The sequence below is a fragment of the Melospiza georgiana genome, chromosome 19 (genome assembly GCF_028018845.1).
Source record: "Melospiza georgiana isolate bMelGeo1 chromosome 19, bMelGeo1.pri, whole genome shotgun sequence".
In the NCBI taxonomy this organism is placed as follows: domain Eukaryota; kingdom Metazoa; phylum Chordata; class Aves; order Passeriformes; family Passerellidae; genus Melospiza; species Melospiza georgiana.
The window spans coordinates 9,309,058-9,325,229 of NC_080448.1; the positions used below are offsets into that span (position 1 = coordinate 9,309,058).

General features: G+C 44.4%; 1 protein-coding gene across 2 annotated transcripts in view; it reads right to left on the reverse strand.

The window, feature by feature from the left end:
* FAM222B (family with sequence similarity 222 member B) overlaps nucleotides 1–16,172 on the reverse strand; it is a 36,186-nt gene that overhangs the window by 8,057 nt on the left and 11,957 nt on the right. The window contains exon 2 of one of the 2 annotated variants that reach the window (XM_058037486.1): nucleotides 2,232–2,359. The exons of the other annotated variant lie outside the window; for it this stretch is intronic. Within the exon in view, the coding sequence (XP_057893469.1) occupies nucleotides 2,232–2,313 (82 nt within the window). The 5' untranslated portion in view covers nucleotides 2,314–2,359. The remainder of the gene's footprint in view (nucleotides 1–2,231; nucleotides 2,360–16,172) is intronic. 2 annotated transcript variants of the gene reach the window in all.

A 16,172-nucleotide genomic window follows, 5' to 3' on the forward strand; every position in this document is an offset into this window, starting at 1 on the left:
TTTTGCACCATTGTCACAGAAAAAAGACCTTTTTTTTCTCCCTAGAAAGTTTGGCACTGCTGCTATATCCTACAGCAGCTGCAGACACAACCTGAACAATCTTGCCTTAAATATCCCAGTTTACCAGTCAGGTTTATACTGGAGTCACTGGGAGGAAGGAGAGAATATCAATACTGGCCCAGTGAGAAATCCACTGTGTGGAAAAGGAATTCCAGAGTTAGCCTGAACTCAGGTTGGAATCCAACAAAAAAAACTGAAATTGGAAGTCGTTTAGTCACCAGTTTCTAAAGGAAAAAATATGTGCATAATAATCTACCAAACTCCTACTGCATGGACCACTTGTAAGAACAAGCCCCTTATTAGAGAGTGAACATGGAAAAAAAAAAAAGGTAATAGAGCTAATATGGATTTTTAAACACTAATAAGAAGTCTGATCCAGAAAACTACACTTAAAAATTATTAATACAAACACTCTAAGTCTGAATAAAGACAATCCTCTGGAATTCTGTAGCTTTTATGAAAGCAACAGCACTATTATTACAGCCTGCTTCCACCCCCCATCAAAGTCTCAAGTCACTGTTCATTAAAAAATGCTCATTAACTCAGCTCTGCCCTGGCCAGGGGCTGGGCTACTCATGCATCTCCAGCAGAAGAGAAATGCACCAATTAATCCTGCCCACATCTGCAGAGGGGCTGAGCAAGGTCTGCACCAGCAGCCTCATCTTCCAGAAAATCAGAACAAACCCAACAGCTGAGCATTACCACTGCCAGCCCGTGCCTGCCAGCTACTTTATGTCCTAAATTCTTTGAAATGCAGCTCCCAAAGCTCTTCACTGAGCAGGACACAGCAATGCTTTCAGCACATGGATTTGCAGATCTCCAGGAAACAGCACGGGTACCATCAGGTGAGGAAAACTGCCCAACACAGCAGCATGTTGCCTTGTAAAGCTGTAATTAGCAAATACCTGATTTATGCACAGCTGCCCTCACATGAACCTCAACATTTTGCTTTCAGAACTCAGCTCTGACAAAGAAATCTCAGGCAATGCACAGACCTGGCACATCCTCACCCCACGGGCAAAGCTCACACTGGAAATAGGAATGAGAATGGAGGGGATGCCCAGTCTGATGCCATCCCCAGTCCTTTGGTGAGTGAAGATTTTTACTGTTGTTGGGTGATACTATAATTACCAAGCCCACGGAGTCAGCAGAAGTGCTGTGGGGGAGCTCAGGTGTGTATGTGAACCGTGTCAGTCACTTCTGGCAGGACCATGACCTTGAGCAGGTCACTCTTAAGTGCAAAATTATCTTCCCTATTTATTTTCTGCAGCATCACAAGCCTCACTGTATGAACAATTCAGCTACAAGTGGACTGTAAATCACTTGGGTTTAAAAAGCAATGAGTCCATCAGCAAACTGAGATCTCCCAATGCACATTTCAAACACAAGAGACAGGTCACAGCCCTAAGAACCAAGTACACAGACCTTACATAGAAATCTTGGCATTTCTGAAATTTCAGCTGAACAATCAGTGTGCTACTTCAGTGATAAAGAGGAGAGACAGAGTAAGAGTTAAAAAAACCTCTAGTCAATAAACTTACATTCCCAAGTACAAGTTGTTCTTAAAAATACCAGTACAACTATGAAAAAAATGACTGAAGTTATCAAAAAAGAATTATCAGAGCACACTGCAGACACATTTTCAGAGGCACCAAAGAGACATCAGAAGAAGATGGAAACTTTGAACTTTAGTAATTTAGGCTAGCTCACTAATATTTGCAGTATAAGCCCCAGGTATGTAGAGCAAGAGCTGCTGACCTCAAAAGGTTTGCATTAGACTGATCTAACTTTTATTGGTGTCTACGAGTAATTGCACCAAGGGAAGCGAAAAAGAGTGAGGAAAAAGTTGTGCTGAGAAGCAAATCAGCTGGCACACTTTTAGCACAAAACCTCTTCAGCAGAGAGGCACGAATCTCACAGGAACCTCACTTGCTGCATCCTGCTGTGGTTAAATTAACCTTTTCAGAGCCAGGAACAGAGGAGCTGCACACATGTGAACCTCTACAGCCATTTCTCAGAGCCTTTACTGACAGATGCCTTGAAGGCATAACAAAAGAAAGAAAGACTCTACATGAAATATTTTTTCCACTGTATCCTAAATGTTTATGTCACAGCGGTACCAGAGCCAGATTTAACAGTTAACCACATCCTGCAGACAAAACATCACTCACATTTCTGAAGTCCAGTGTTCATCTGCGTGTAAGAAAGAAGCTGAAAGGAGAGGTCGCCTGGTCCTGGCAGACAGGCCAGCATGGCAGACAGGCACTAACACAACATGGGGCATTCACTCCTCTGCACACTGCAACAACAGAGAGACAATTCAAAGTTATAATACAAGGAGGAACAGAGAAAAGAAAGAGGCAAAGAGCCATCCCTGGGTGAAGGCCTGACCAAGCACAGATGCGCGACCGCTGCTCCAGCCCTGACTGCATCTCCTAATGGCAACGGAAATACTTCAAGAACTGGGTCATCTGCAGGGTTAAAACCAAAATAGCTGCTGTGCTCTCCTCTGCTGCTTGACACACACAGAATAATCCATAGCTCTGTCCTCACATTTGAAAGGTGGTTGTTATGAATGGTAAGGAAACCACCATCGCTCATTTCACTACGCTGAAATGCACTGGTATCCACCAAGGCAACTTCTCTGGAGAAACCCTGTCAACTGTTCTTTTGCACTTAACAAAAAGGCACGGCATGCATAAATTGAAGGCAAAGTATGCAGCACTCTGCCTTGTGGCAAGATTAAGCTGCATGCTACAGCTTGTAATTCCTGTGGTCCATTAGGCTGAAAGATGAATGGCTACAACTTCCTTCATTTCAGCAAAGACTTGCTAACCCGAGCTGCTGTGGGGCAGGTAACAGCAAGATGTGCACAAAGGGGCTCCAGAGGTGCCACCATCCTCTTCTGTTTGCTCCAGCATTTAAGAAACCTCGAAATGGAGCACTAAAGCTCTTTGTATATAAATATGACACAACTTCCCTCAAATCCCATCACTGTTGTGCAAAGAGGGATCCCGGCAACAAGGCTAACTGGGGCTCAAAGTGTCTAATGTTACTAGAATTATAGAGATTTAAGCTGGAACAAGATTTCTAGAGGCCATCTGGTCCAAGCCCCTGCTCAAATCCTCCTGGCTGCAGCACTTTAGAAAGTTCTGGGAAACAGGGTGACAGAACCAAGCTGGAGAAATCAATTTTTTTCTCCCTGTCCAGATGTCCACAAGCATCAGTGCTGCCATACAGAGCAAAACATCTAAGGAGCAGCTAGAAAGGCTTTGGGACTTGTTATACGACCTCCAAAACATGGGAAGAGTTGAAGGATTCAAGACCTATAAACTGATTTAATTTTAGTCATCGTTTCACAAACCCCAATTAAAACAACTGAGAGCGCATTCAAAGATCAAAAGGGGAGGAAGGAGAAAGCTCCGGCCCAGACATGAGAAGCCACATCTGCCAAAACCTCTAAGAGGCCACTTCTGAAAGAGTCTCACTGCTGAGACAGCACAAACAACGCGATGACAGCGATGTGACACTGTCAGCACTGCCACCTTCATGCTCCAGAAACCTCCCACAGCAGATTTCAGATTTTTTGAATGCAAAAACCTCCCCTGAGCCCAGCAGCACAGGTCAGAGTGCCCAAGGAAGCTGGCAGCAGTGGGGTGAACAGCGTGGACACGAAGCTTTCCTGCAGCACAGCAATTACTCACTGTGTACAGCTCATTAGCTCCATGTTTATGCATCTCCTCGGCTCAACACGCAAAGGTTGATTAAACCAAGGGCCAAGAAACCTCATACAAATATTAATTTATGAGAGATTCTGCATCTTCACTGAGTGCTGCCCAAAGCTGACCGAGCCTGCTGGGTGCCACTGTGACTAACAGAAATGGTTTTGGGCACTGAATGTCAGTCTGACAATCCAGGCTGGTGCCCATTCACCCTTCCCACGCAGAGTTAACACAGACCTGGTGCTGTGAGAAACACACACAGCACCCCAGCAAGGTGCAGGGCTGACAGCACAACCACCAACAAAACACATTTCTACCATTTCCATTTCATTCCTAGGAGACAGCAACAATCTGCACTGCCCAAAGACCGAGATATGTAAAACCTGGTAAAGCAAAGCTAAACCTGGTTTTTCTTCTGATTCTCTGAAGGAGATGGAATTCTTGGAGTCTTTCAGAAATGATGACTGAAGACCTGTCACGTCCACAACATCAAGGAATTGCTTGAGGAACAGGAAAGTTGCTCAGCCTTTATAGATGAGATGCAGTCGTGACTGAGGGTACACAACATTCAGTGAAACTTTGCAAACAGCCTGTGGGCAGCAGCTCCTCGTCCCAAATCATGCCCAGCAAGACCAGAAAGACAAAACAAGAATCCAGCTCCTTTTAATCAGAAGACAAAACCACTGTGAGTTGTCAGAGCTTTACCTGAGTAAGCAACAGAAACACCCATAGTCAGCAAGAAAAAAATAATAATTGTATTTTCCTTTTTTCCTCATTTCATCAACTTCAGAAGGCTGGCACAAACAAGACCTATTTCTCAGTGAAAAGCAGACAAACAAAATTAAGAGCCTTCACTGTAGACAGAAAAACAGATCACACTATTCCCATATTCATCTGAGCATCCACCTTTTTACTCCAATAACGTTTCACACCAAGCAAGGATCCACTTCCTATCCCTGCAGGCCCAAAGGAGGTCGGTGTCTAAAACATTATTTAATTGATGGCAAGTTTGTGTGCAGCCCTGCAAGAGCCCAGCCGTGCTCCGAGTGAGGGAGCAGCATTTCTGGCAGCGAGATGAGGGGAGGCTTTGCTCACCTGCTCCATCATTAACGCTCATTAGAGCCTGAACTGTGACGCTCTCAGAAAGCCTCTGGCTCAAGTGGCCCAGCGAGGTGCACACAGCAATAAACAGGATAATGGCACATTAGGAGAGAGAACAAGTGATTAGGAGTGGTCACAGCATTCACCTCGGAATAGCCAGGCTCCTGCTACATGACAGCAGTGCTTCCTTGAAGGTCAAAACGTGTATTTACAGAAGCTTTAGCTCCAGTATGGAGAGCAATGTTTTAGAGAGAGCTATAAAGGCAAGTTGTTCCTGCAGGCAGATAATCGTTTTAGGTAATGCCAAAGGTTCATAAAAGACTGGGGTGGCAATAATAATTTTAAAGGAAATACTGGACTTACAAGAAATAATTTGAAGTGGAAGCCTAAAATCGCTCTTTCAGCTTGATTTGCAGTAAACAAATTGGTGACATCTAGGTCACTGCTGAGTATTAGAAAAAGAAATTCAGACTTGGCCAGAAATGCTAGCCATAACTCCATTGCTGAATTTCTTATTATTATTCAAATCCTGGTTCAGTTTTTCTTCTCTATGAAATCAATACCAGTTTTCATAATCGAGATCTCAGTATTTGAAAACAAACACATTTGAAATATCTTGACAAGCACCCCATTTATTTTTTCTAGTTAGAAATTAATTAACATTTATTCCCCTTGAGATATTCAGCACCTGGCTACTACTTTCTGACTGACTCTTCCCCAGCATGAGCTGGCATGGACAACCCCAACTCACACCAGCTGAACTGAACTGAAATCCCTGGCACATATTTGGGATTGAGGTGAGCACTACTGGCTAAATCAGGATTGGCAGCATCAGCCCCTCCTGCTTGGGTTTATTCCTTCTAATTAGTCCAGAGCTGGAGATGAACTCAACTTGGCACATCAGGACTCCTCACCAGCAGATCCGGCTCCATGGTGGCGACTTGTGTGGGCACCAGCACCTGCAAAGCTCCAACCCCTCCAAGAATGAACACTGTGCTACTGGGGAACTGGAATGGAGAGGGTTTGCACTGTACCAGGGTCAGCCACACTGCCATCTAAACCAGTCAGCTGCAAACTGGAGAGTGATCTCACCAGTGGGCTGTGGCACCCAGCCATGGAGGGCTGTGAACCATGAAAACTTCAGTTTTTAAACTGCATTTTAAACAGATTCTGTGCACTGGCAAAGGCAGCACAGCGAGCTCTGTCTTGAAAAAATATATATATAAAAAGATAAAGCATATCTCTAGAGGAAAACAATCATTAGATTGGAATAAATAAATAAATACCTCTCTTTGAAGTGATTTTAATCTAATCTGGCTGCGGGATATAATCTTAACAGCACACGTACTGCAGGATGCTCCACAAAATAGCAGGTTTAGACATGTGAACAGATTTTTTTTCTCCTAAGATTTATTAATAATTAAATCAAAGCATGTTAAGCTTAAGAGGGATTTGCAGTGCTTGGGATTTGGGGGTAACTGGCACATCTTCACAATGACTATTACCTTCAGCCTTACTTGCACATCAGGATGTTTTCTGGTCCAGGCAGCACAGTGTCCCCTGTCACCACAAGGCTCACCAGGATGGAAGAACCACTGCCCAGGGATATGCCTGCAGAGCTAGGAATCAGTTCCAGCAGAACTTACCACAATATTGCCTTTCTTGCCTTAAAAATTTACCATTTTCTGAATTATAATCAACATTTAACATCTCTGTGCTTCTCAGACCAGGTGGTACTTTTACAACCTAGAGTAAAATCTAGATGTAAAGCAACTACTAGGAAATTTCTAACACAGTTTTATCATCACATAAATGAACCACATATACAGTCATTGCCAAGTTTTTAGATACACCAGCCTCTGAAGCTACTGAGAGGCCTTACAGGGTGAGAACACAAAGGAAACAACTCCCCTCAAACCACCCCTGGCCACTGAAAACATGGGAAACTGAGCTGGTAAAGTCTAAAGTTAGGTTCCTGAAAGTAAACACACATGTTTGAAATTCCACGATTAACTGTGGGCTTGTTCACAAAGCCCCGAGGCCAGGAGGAAGTGCAGGGGGAGCATCCACCCACACACAAAAGAAAAAACTCCAAACTATTCCAAGTTTCCAGCACCCTGGGGTCCCGAAAGCCTCTGTGTGAGGGTTGTTAAAGGCTTGTGGCTGCTGGGCTTTGCTCCTCCTCTGCTCTCCAGTCACAAGGCACTTCCATGAAGCTCCATCCCCACCCTGAAGTTCCAGGGATTTAGGGCAGCCCCCGAGCAGCACATGCCAAGTTCAGAGCACATCAATGCTGCAGGCAACAACAAAAACTAACCCGGGCTGGGAAGTTTCTTTGGTACAAATGTCTGCAAGAGCTTGCCAGCAAACGTAATTGAATCCTGGCCAATTTTCATGCTCCGAGAGAAACTCAGTGTCTCATTTACCCCCCGGCAGGCTGCTCGACACCGAGGAGAATAATTCCTTTTCCCTCTCCCAAAGTAACCTAAAATGTAGGGGTTTCAAAGACTTGTTCATGTCAACGGCAGACATTGAACCCTCCTGCCAACCTCAGCATTCAGTAAAACCCCTTCCAGGCAGCCATGCTTTGCTTGACAGTGTCTAGACCCATCCTGCAGGCTTCCTGCCTTTTTCCAGCTCTAAAACTGCCCTTTATTCTTAGGCACTTACCAGAATGGCCCTTTCCCAGGACTGCTGAAGAGCCAGAGATAAATCTTAGCATTTCCTGGAAGAAAATTACCAAACTAGCCCTGTATTCATCACCGGCTGGTATCACATCCTCTTAATGCTTTATAAATGGAAAACTGCGAAACAGTGGGCAGAGAAGTTGCCCTCTGAAATGGCAATAAATCACAATAGCATGGAGTGGACTTGGGGATAAATAACTAGGAAACTGAACAATAGAAAGTCGCCTTTTGTAGCACAGGGAGTGCACTGTCAGCACCTGCCAGCACAGGACCTTTGGCTTTCTGCATTCAGGTGGACCTTTTGTGGAGCCCTTGCAACAGTTTCGATCAAAATCAATTTTTGCTTCTTGCCATTTAATTAACTATGATTTTGCTTGTAAACCACGTCACCTTTCAGGCTGACCTCCATTTATAATGTTACTCAGGCAACAAAATTAGTTTGGTGGGGAAGGCAGGGAGAATTGAAATGCTGCCATAGCACAGCTCGGCTCCTCTCTCCGAGCTGGGATGGCAACGCCCAAAAACGAAGAAAAAGCAGCTTTGGGATAACAGCACTTAAATGGAATATTGCTCATATCACACTCCTCATGCCCAAGGGCTACTACTGCTTCTAGGTGAGCAATTTGGAACAGGATGCAGAGCACTAAAAAAAGCCAAGGAGGCAGCTCTAAACTTCAGGTATTGCCACGTGTGACATCAGCTCCATCAAATTCACTCCTTGGATAAAGCAGCAGCCAGCTCAAGGTTATGATCTTTGAGTTTAAAAAGCCTTTTTTTAGGTCTGTCCCATGAGATTATTTTAAAACACAGTACTACGCATCTGCCAAGGAGTAGAACAGTTGGCTTTAATTGTAAGATGGATTTTTACATAGCTTCTGACCTTTCATCTAATTGAGGCCTGAAGAAGAAAAAAAAAGGGGAAAAGCTATACGTCACTTCAGTTATTAAAATCCATCAAGCTCAGACTTTAGCCTTGGGATAACCACAGCCAAAAAATTGACTTGCAAGTAATTATCACTGCTATCTGCAATAAAAGTTAATTGGACATAATTGAACTAAAGCCCTAATCTGAATGAAGCTGTTGCTGGCAAGAAGCCTGCTCCTGCCTGCACTCTGCAAATGGAACTGCTAGCAGGAAAATGGACAAACACGAGGCTGCTTTACAGTCTGCCCAGTGCAAATCAGAGCAGTTCTGCAAACAGCTCGTTAGCTGGGCCAAGATAAAGCCATTATGAGGGCCTGTCCTCACCAAACACACCCTCCAACTACACCCAAACAGGGCGACGGTGCAGAGTTACAAAAAACAAGTTTCAGTTTTATAGACCTGTTAATTACAGGCACTGAAACACAAGATTCACGTCACCAGACGCTGTTTTTATCAGCTCCTGAACGCTGTCAATACCAGTACAAATAATGTACTTTTTGAGCACGTAAAGATACCGACTCAAAAGGTTTTCAGTGCTGATAATTTACCACCTTCATGCAGTTCAATAGCCTTTCCTGTTGTAGGACCAGCTTCTTTCATCTCTGCAGCAGAGCAGACAATTAGCTGCTTTCTGTGCTCAGCCCATGCAGGTGGCTGGGGGAAGGGAGCGTTCTACTCAATTCCTGCTGATTCGTCCATTTATATTTTGCATTTTTGTTCACTAACAGACCAGAAAGCGGTTGTCAAACCCCATGCTACCCCAGAACTTCTTTACAATTTTAATTATTAACACTCTGTCCTTCACCAAAGCATATCAAAGCACTTAACAAACATTACTGAAGCCACATAACCACTCTGACACAGGCAAAAACTGCACATAACTCCTTTTACAGCTGGCTTCAGGTTTTTGGGCCACATTTATGTTAGAACAGTGGTCTCCTGATGATGGACTGGTCTATGACAGGAGAGATGGAAGGAAGTATCTGGCTGACCACAGGTTCCTGACATAATTTTGGATGAAGCATTTGCCATGGTCACTCTTTATTTAAAGGACAGCAGTGGGTAGACAGTTTTCTACCACTGAAGACTGTGAAGAAAATGAAACTGTAAAGCATTTAACACCACCTTGACTTCTCACATCAGGCTGACAAGGTCACAGTCTGGACAAATGGACACAGATCACCCTTCCCTGCCCTGAGCACCACTTGCTCCTCTCCATCTTCACAGCCCAGAACAGAACTTCACAGACCAAGAAAGCTGCAAGGAAGAACCAGTGACATCAATTCCCTTTCATGACCCAAATCAGTGGCTTACTTTACTTTGCTCAAAGCCCTCACCTCTTTTTAAGAGTATTTTTAGATTTAACTCTGTATTCTGCAACGTGGCAGGAGCTGACAGACAACAGAGGAGTAAAGTAGGTCTTGCCAGGAGTTGCAGGCCACTCCTAAGGTGAAGGAAAGATGTAGAAAAGACAAGTCAGGACAATTGTAGGGCCTGGCCAAAGCTTCAAATGAGGATTTCTGGCTGTGCTTGAAACACAAATACTAGTGGTCAGTTGTGAGACAGACGAGATACTACTTTTACCATGGGAACATATGCAAGAAATAGGAAAATCGACCTGCCTGAAGTCAAAAGCAATTTGAATAACTTTGTATCTGCCTCCTCTCAATTTTCACTACACTAAAGCACTCTGACCTTTAATTAACTTTCTCCTTTTATATGGTAACTTCCAACTTCAATTTTTTCATGCTGTACTGGTGGGAAATGGGGATGAAGACACAGCCTGGTGTGTATTTTATGGGTGTATATGGCTCCATGGATATTTGGGGAGGGAGCAAAGATGCTCCAGTTGAACCACAGCAGTTAAGAGCACAGGCTAGCATTGTCACCAAAATAACTTGCCCTGGATATCAGGCTTGCATTTTTATAGTCAAAATGCAAAACAGACTCCCTACCCTCCGCTGTAACATTCACAAAAGATCTCATTTTCCTCAACAAGATACTGTCAGGCACAAACAAATATTCCTTCCTCCCAAGCACCCATTACCCTCAGGGCAAACTAAACCCAACTTCTTCCTACATGCTCGAGCAGCATCTCCAGCATCACAGCAGCTCTGAAATACAGAACAAGACTCACAGACACGAGCCTGCCTGTTCCCATGTGAACATGAGGGAAAATTAAGGTTAGTTGAGATGACTTCCATCCAAAGGAAACCCAGAACAGCCCAGCCTCTGCCAAACTACAGGATGCTGCTCACACATCCCCCAGTGGAGGTACCACGCATTCCCACCAACAGACATTCTCCATCCTTTATGCAACTTCCTTCTGCCTTCAAGTGATAAGAAACCAAAATACACACTGACCCCTTTCCCATAGGGGACAGCCTGCAGTTATAACCTCAACATCCTCAGCAGGAACAGGGTTATGTGCAGCTTTCCTACGTGTTCCATGTGTGGGAGAAGCACAGGGCCATAATTCTGGGCTTTCCTTCACCACACAGGACATGCAAGAAATGTCAGCTTCCTCATGCCACTCTTGGGCAGAATTCCTCCCTCTTGGCTTTCTTGCTTTCCCAGACCTGAAAAGGAAGTTTTTTTTTAGGTACAGCAAACAGCTGCTTAGGCAAAGGGGAAAGGAAAGATGAAACAGTTCCCTCTCCTGTGGCTGCTTCACAAAGATCACCAGTTTCATTATCTCTTCTCACTCCACACTTACTCTGTGAAAGCCCTGAATTAAAGACTTAATCATGACTTACAGAAATCCTTGTGGCTGCACATGACAGAAGGAAGACAGTTTTCCTTCTAAAATATTGTTAGAAGTTATAGATTACGACAGTTCCTGGGTAGGAAAGCAGCTATCTTTCCCTGTTTATTCCAAGCTGATTATTAAAAAAAAAAAAAAAAAAATCAGAGCTAACTTTGAACAAATTTTACCTCTATTCAACAGACAAACAACAGAGCAGACATTTGTTAGCTATTGAAAAATATGTTTTGAGTCCTGTTTTAAAAATAGATCCACTTGAAAATGAGAAATATTTGCAAATAAGATGAGGCAGAATGCATTATACTTCATAACAAAAGAAAAACTGAACTTGTATATAAAGGAATAAAAATAGGAAATGACTCACTTTTGGACCAGGTGTGCTGGTGGTGTGTGAACATAGGCTCAGAGGGAGGATGGATTTTGGTTTGCACTGGTCATGCATGTGAACCACTCTGACCTGTACAATCACACTGACAGCTTGGTTTAGGATTTCTCTCTCTGGATACTGAATTATGGTCCCACACGTGGTGAAATTTTAACAGCCCATTTACAAAACCAGCAGTGAAAAATACATTTTTAAGATCCAAAACTGGAGATCTCTGTCTGATTATGCACAGCGACAGAGCTTCCTGCTGGACCACAAACACATCAGCTCTTGGATACACATCTGATCATTTGTAAGGGCAAGATAAGGCCTCCTTCTGTAGTTGGAGATACGGTGCAGCCAGCTGCAAAGATGAAAAGCATTTTAAGAACCTCAAACAGAAGCTGCAACACATGTACAAAACACCCACCAGCAGAAAATAGAAGCCATCAGGTGAATACCAAAGAGCTGGACCAGACGTTTGGGTGGTGTTTTCCTGTCAACCTTCACAACGAGGTGCTGGTGTCCTGCTGGCTTGTCCTGACACAGACCTAATGTCCTTATCAATCTCCCAGCAAACTCAAAGGCCACCTCGTAACAACTCCATAGAAGAAAGGACAGGAAATAAATTAGTGGTGAGCTACTGTAAAGAGTCTCTGCTGTTCTCACTGCTTTCCTGAGAAGCATGAAAAACGGCCACTTGCACAGCTGGCAGTTCAAAACAGCCACAGGGAAAGCAAGGTGAACGTGCAAGGTGCTTTCAAAGCCTCTGCACACCACAAGCACCAGAGGTTTTTGTCTGAAGACCTGATAAAACATTTCAGCACAATCTCACCTGACTCCTTCAGCAGCAGCCAACACACCACCTTTACCTGAAGTTTATATTCATGAAATGTTTCTTTTTTCACAGAAAGTTTTACAGACTATAGGATGTTTTTGTTTGCTTTTGTGCATCTTTCCTCCTCTGCACTTGCCTTTTCCTTTAAAGAAAACCAAACCAACATACACAGAGAAATAAATTAATTGTACAGACAGGACACAGAGAGAGCTGAAACTGTACCAAAGGCAGGGAGATCCCTTGGCATGGCAAACACAATGTGGCTGTGTGGGAGAAGAGAACAAACACTGCTGCTGCAGCCTGCACCTCAACATCAGACAGAGCACAAAGGTGAGCTCCTGGTAACCCATCTCCCACAGCCCTGACCTCCACTGTGCAGCTCCCACTAAAAGTATCCCCAGGTTTTAATTTCCAATTTGTCTTTCCAGCCACAGAATTGCTTCAGTCAACAAATTCAAAAAGGTAAATTTTTCTACCTCCAATTAACTGCATTAGTAGTGTTTATAACTACGTGATTGATAAACGCTCTACAGAAGCTGTAATTAATGTATTTTTTCCTTGGAACACACACCGAACCCCTTGGCACTCAGACACTTAATGAAAAGCAATTTATCAACTTGCTTTGAACAGCTGAATCTGACTCCTTAAGGCAGAGGAGTAACACACTTTGCTTTGAGCAGCACCACTCCGAGACGGAAGCGAGCACCGCGCCACCGCGAATGCCATCAGACACCGCTGGGATCTGGATCGGGATGACAGCGACCAGAGCTCTCATCTCCCTGCCTGTGATTCAGTCTGGCTTAACTGGGATCCTCTCCTCCTGGGATGCAGTGGAGCAGGAGATTTGTGCAGATGTGCTGTTTGCAGGATGGGGGATCGGGAGCGCCTCTTGAGGACGAAGTTCCGAATTCTGCCATGCCTGGCACGCGCGCGCCGGGAAGCAGCAGCAGCAGCAGCAGCTCCGAGTATTTCAGCCTGGACATGTGCTCAGCTGCTCACAAAGCAGACAAAAATAAAGTGCTTACAGAGTGTTTGAATGCTAATTTCTCAAACTGAGCCTTGCTTTGTATAGTTGACATGTGGAGGAAAAAAAAAAAAGAGGGGAAAAAGAAGCATTTAGGAGGAAAAGTTTGACATCACGGAATATTTTATGTTGGTATTAACCACTGGAGGGGATTAACCAGCCTTCAAAGCCTAAAATCTAAACTCTCATTTCTGAGAGTATAGGCTGGAGATTTCCAGTACAGGAACTGGTCTGTACTCCATGTGGCAGACTGAATGTAAGGATTACATATTTCCATTGCACATGTAAGCCTGTTTCCCATTCCTGCAGGGTCCTGCTCTCTTCCATTTGTCTTTTGATGCAGATAAAAGCTAATGCAGATTGCAACTGCTGATACAGAGAAAGGCACAAGACACAGCGAGCCTTTGGACTAAGGAAAAAAGGGACTCAGGTCCAGACTGCTCGAGCACGTCAAGAGATTGTCTTTGAAACTATAAAACTAGAAATGAAAGCACTGCGTTTTTATTTGATTTGATCAAAGAGACTAGAAAGGAGGGGGGAAAAAAATCACATCTTATAGATGCAGGGTAGCATTTAACTACTTCACACACGATCCGGCACCAGCTGATCTCATACAGATATGAATTTGGAGGAAAAACAAAGAGGTAAAGTCACTCCAGCTCTGCAGACACTGCCTGCACAGATCACTGCTCCAGGCTCTGCAAAGAGCAACAGGAACGTGTTTCAAAGCCAGAGAGCCACTGGAAGCCCATACCCAGCCCTCACCACGGGCACAGGCTTCCAGTCTCCAGTGAAGAGCAGAGGAGTGAGCTCCTGTCAAATCACAGAAAATAGACTCTGAATGTAACAGCTACTTGAATAAATCACTGATGACTCCCTGTTCCAGTGCTCTGACTGTGGGACAGCAGCACACCGTGGCAATCTTCCCAAGGAGGGCTTTGGACTGCAAGCTGCAAAGGGACAAGACCGAAATCCTTGAAGGGAGCATCTGCTCCAGCATGTGCTTGGCACCAGGAGAGGAGGCTCTGCAGAAATACAAATGGCACCACAGGTAGCAGCTCTGCAAATCCCAAATTGCAGCAGGGAAAAAACAGATACCTATCGCTGCCACATTCCCTAAGAAAACAGATTTTAAGTATCTGCTCATGGAAATTTCTGACTGCAGAAGGGGAAGCATTTAGATTGCCTCTGGGCTGAAACCATCTAGGTCTTTGCCTTTCACTAAAAATTAAGCAGAAGTCATTTTAACGAGGCAGGCAGACAACAGTCTTGCACAGGAGATCAAAAAGCTCTCCAGATGTTTATTTTAAATGAAATTCAGAAGCCAGTATAAACCAGATTTTAAACACTGAATAATCCTTACCATAATTTGCAAGAGAAAAACAGGCAAAAGGTTCCATCCTACTGCTCTGAAACTCTCCAGGAACATGCAGGGTTGGATTTTGCTCCTAGACTCTTCAGATAAGAATCTGAAATATGAACAACTCCACACTGCAATCTGATGGCTGCTAAGAATGTTTTTCCCCTGTGCTGTACACTTGGATGCTCAACACATACACCCAGGGGCACCCCATGTGAAGGAAGTCTCTGACCTTCCTCATCAAGACTGTGCAAAATTATGGATTGAAAAGTATCTAAAAATGTCAGTCCTAAATCTTAAACTTCTCGTCCTCTTGCTGCTTTCACTGAATGCCTCCTGATTGTGCAAAAGCAGAATATTCAGGCGTCAATCTAAGTAGTTTGGGTGTTACGCTGACAATGTCTCTGGAGAGGGGAAGAGAAGAGAGGACAGATTTCCAATAGCTCAGACACTTCCCTGGAAGCAAAAGCTGCTACACAGAAAGGAGATAAATAAAGAGGGAAAGTAACACGCCAGAGAACTCTCACCAAGGTCATGTCAGGATGCTGAACCTCCCCATCTGCAGGGGAAGATTGAGATGCCTGCTCCACCACACATATCCACTCCCCTGTTGGCAACAACAGCCCTCATTAAACCAAACCGGTTCTAGCCATGAAAGGAAGGACATTGGGAAGATGATATTAGCTCACAAATGCAAAAGGAAAACCCAACAGAGGCAGTTCTGGATGGGTGCCCTCTGCAGCAAAATACAGCCCCCATGGCAGGTGCAGAGAGCCCCTGCACGACCTGGGAACAGGCAACACAGCAAAAGGATGGACAGATCTGCTCTGATCAATGCTAACAGCTCCTGGCTTGCAGCACAGAGGAGATTCCACACCCATTCACTCAGCAGAACAGGGATCCCACCAGGAACAGGAGCTTTTAGGACTTTGCTGCTGCACAGGGTGACCCACAGGTTGCAGTTCCACCTTGCTTTGCAATCAGGGCTGTGGACATGAGGCAGAACCCTGCAGACAGAACCTACCGAGAAACAACAGCCCTACCCCCCGAACATTGTATCAGTTACTGCTGTGCCCTTAATAAGAGTGTTTCTTGCTCGTTTCAGCAATCTGAAAGACACGCTGGGCAAAATTTCAAGCTATGACAAAGTGATCTTATCACTTCTGTGCTGTTCTCGCTACACAAGCCCCTGATTCAGCAGCACGTAATAAAATCTTCATTTGCATGAAAAGCACTCTCTGATCACAAAGTCTTCTGTTCGACAGCCCTCTTCCCATACACAGTGTAAAGATGCAAGCACCACTGTCATTTTGCCTGTGACTGAGGT